Raw genomic sequence first — 2,833 nt, forward strand, 5'->3', positions numbered from 1 at the left:
GTTTTTCGAGACAGGGTTTCTCTGTAGCTTTGGTGCCTGTCCTGGAACTAGCTCTTGTAGACCAGGCTGGCCTCGAACTCCCCGAGATCCGCCTGCCTCTGCCTCCCGGGCGTGCGCCACCACCGCCCGGCCTGATTCACCTTTATATAACCTAGTAATGGGTTCCCCAATACTGACATCCAAAGACTGCTGGGCTCCAGTGTCATGACTCTCCACTGGAGAACTCTGGGTTGTCCTGTGTCGTCCCCCCCCAACTGCCACCTCAGGAAGCTTCTGGGATGGGACCTTAGAGATGGCTACAGAATGCTGCTGAGTGGCAGCCTCACGGACTTCAATGGGAGACGGCTGAGTGCCAGGAGGACCAGGAGGTTAAGGCCATTCTCAGCTACACAGTGAATCTGGGGCCATCTGGGCTCTAGGAGATCCTGCCCAAAACAAGCAAAAGAGAACAGGTTTGAAACGTACTCCTCCTCTTCATCGGTCGTAAACAGATTCAACCGGAATCCTGGTTCAGGGCTGCTCGTTTTCTTGATCTCCATCCCTCCCATTAGCCTGGCCAAGAAGTTCAGTTCTTCTTTGGCAAGAGGGTTTGGAGCAATATTTTCCTGTAGAGACAACTATGTGATTTGTAGCCACACAGGGTGATCGTATTTCCTGCCAAGACCCCGAGACACAGGGAGGAATTATACAGCAAGGCAAAAACAATAACAGTGTAAATTATTTCTGGGCTCCGCTACCACACAGAAAGCAAGCTTAGCCAGAAGAACGATCCAGGCAGCAGCAGAGGGACTCTAGCAAAGAAGCAAACCACAGACTTTCAGCTTTGAAGCTGAGTGGAATGCCCCGGGGACTCCCACTTCCCAGGCTTCCTCCTGGGAGCGGCAGCTAGTCCCCTGCTTCCTCTTCAGTCCGTTCGGTTCCCTCTACCAAGTGGCTCCTGTCAAGTCTGCAGGGCAAGGGGACTGTTCCGGAGGAACTCCCATACTGCCATCTGCTGGTGATATCCAGGAACACAGACTCTAGGCCATTCCCTGACTTCATCTTCCTGCCTGCTGGGACTCTAACCCACTACCACCAGTTACTGAAAACACATTTCTGTCTTTCATAGAACAAAGCTCCCTACCTCCTGTATAAAGAACAAAATGGAATTAAGACCTTCCTTAATCAGACTCCAGTGTCCTTGAGTCCAGTAAAACCTCAGCCTCTGCTGTGCTATGAGGGGACTAGCTGCTGCTCCAAACAAGACACTTTGCCACCTCGACTGTCACCCACTTCTCCTCCTCTGCTCTTTGGTGTCGTGCCCACTCCGGAGCCCTATTTCCATGCCACCTCCTCTGAAAGCCTTGTCCCCATGCTCCTACCCCAAAGGACAGAGCGCAGTCTTCTGGCACAGACTGTCAACGCTCTGCTTCCATCTTGTTGCTGTTTGTTTCCAGCACTGTCCTTCCTGGGGAACCAAAAGCTTCTTCAGGATGGGACCACATCATCGCCAACCCATGGACACGGTTCTTACTTAGTAACTGAACAGTCCACGATTTGTCCCACAGCTAGCATCTGGCTAGTTAGTGAAAATGTATAGATATGGAACTCGGAGGAGTGAAAACCTCATGTTGAAAGTGGCTACCACATCCTTAAAACCAGGAGGCACCGAAGAGGGACGATTTGATGCCCGAATTTGCACACGTTGGACCCGGCAGCTACAGGCCTCGTGGCTCTGGCATTTGCCATGCCCTGGTATGTGGCTCTTATTTAATTATAGTGGCAAACCAATCCCCAAATTACCTAATTAGTCAGATCACAGGAAGGCTCTGAGCACAGCTACAACTAGAAATCTGTGTCCTTGTCAGGCTGAAGGGAAGGCTGCAAACAGTGAGGTAAAGGTGACTTGCTCTGGAAGCCGGAGTCCTCCCCCCACCCCAATCAGACAGCTGGATGCAGAAAGAAGGAGGAGGAAAACAGGGAGGGCAGACGTTCACCTGTGTCCTTGAGGCCAAGTTCTTTGATTCTGCAGACAGGTGGGTTTCCACAGGCCGATTCACGCTGTACCTGGTGGCAACAGGAAATGGTGTTATTATCCACCTGGTTCACAAGCAAAGTTGTCACTTTTTGTTGAGATGTTAAAAGGCACCAGAAAGGGGCTGTGAGTGTAGAACTCATCTGAGTTATGAACTGCACACATTTTACCTCCTCTCCAAGAAGTAAACCCAGAAAGAATAGCACTGAGGCCGGGCTGGGGTGGCATACACCTTTAATCTCAGCACTTAGGAGGCAGAGGCAGGCAGATCTCAGTGAGTTCAAGGCCAGTCTGGTTTACAAAGTGAGTTCCAGGACAGCCAGAACTGTCACACAGACAAACCCCGTCTGGGGGGCGGGGAAAGAATAGCACAGAGGACATGGATAACATTCATGTATGTAAGTAGCCAAGAGACACTGGCTACTTCTCCTCCATGGTGATTTAACATTATATATCTTTTGCCTTTGGAAATGTTCCTAGGGATCCCTAACCCTTAAATGTCAGGGTTGTATAAGCATTATATTTGGAGAAATGACTCCACTGATTAATGGGGTTTGTTTTGCTCCCAGACAGGTTCTTTTGTACTCTAGGCTGCCCTTAAACTCACCATGTAGCCCAAGATGATCCTGATGAACTTTCATCCTCTTGTCTTCATATCCCAAATGCTGGGATTATAGGCTTGCACCATTATGTGGTTTATGTGGTACAGGGCACAGAAGGCAGAGCTTCATGTGTGCTAGGCAAGCGCCCTATTAGCTGTTCCACATCCTCAGTGTAACAGTCTGTCCTGTCCCTTTAAGAGACAAGCCATGCCCAGTC

At 50.2% G+C, this 2,833-nt stretch overlaps 1 protein-coding gene across 2 annotated transcripts in view; it reads right to left on the reverse strand.

Annotated features, from left to right (window-relative positions):
* Positions 1-2,833, reverse strand: part of Oscp1 (organic solute carrier partner 1) — a 32,759-nt gene that overhangs the window by 2,183 nt on the left and 27,743 nt on the right. For both annotated transcript variants that reach the window (XM_005353256.2, XM_005353255.2), the window contains 2 exons: positions 1,977-2,046; positions 466-605 (listed from right to left, as the gene is read on the reverse strand). In XM_005353256.2, coding sequence (XP_005353313.1) covers positions 466-605; positions 1,977-2,046 — 210 coding nt within the window. The remainder of the gene's footprint in view (positions 1-465; positions 606-1,976; positions 2,047-2,833) is intronic.

Source organism: Microtus ochrogaster, chromosome 10, assembly GCF_000317375.1.
Source record: "Microtus ochrogaster isolate Prairie Vole_2 chromosome 10, MicOch1.0, whole genome shotgun sequence".
NCBI lineage: Eukaryota > Metazoa > Chordata > Mammalia > Rodentia > Cricetidae > Microtus > Microtus ochrogaster.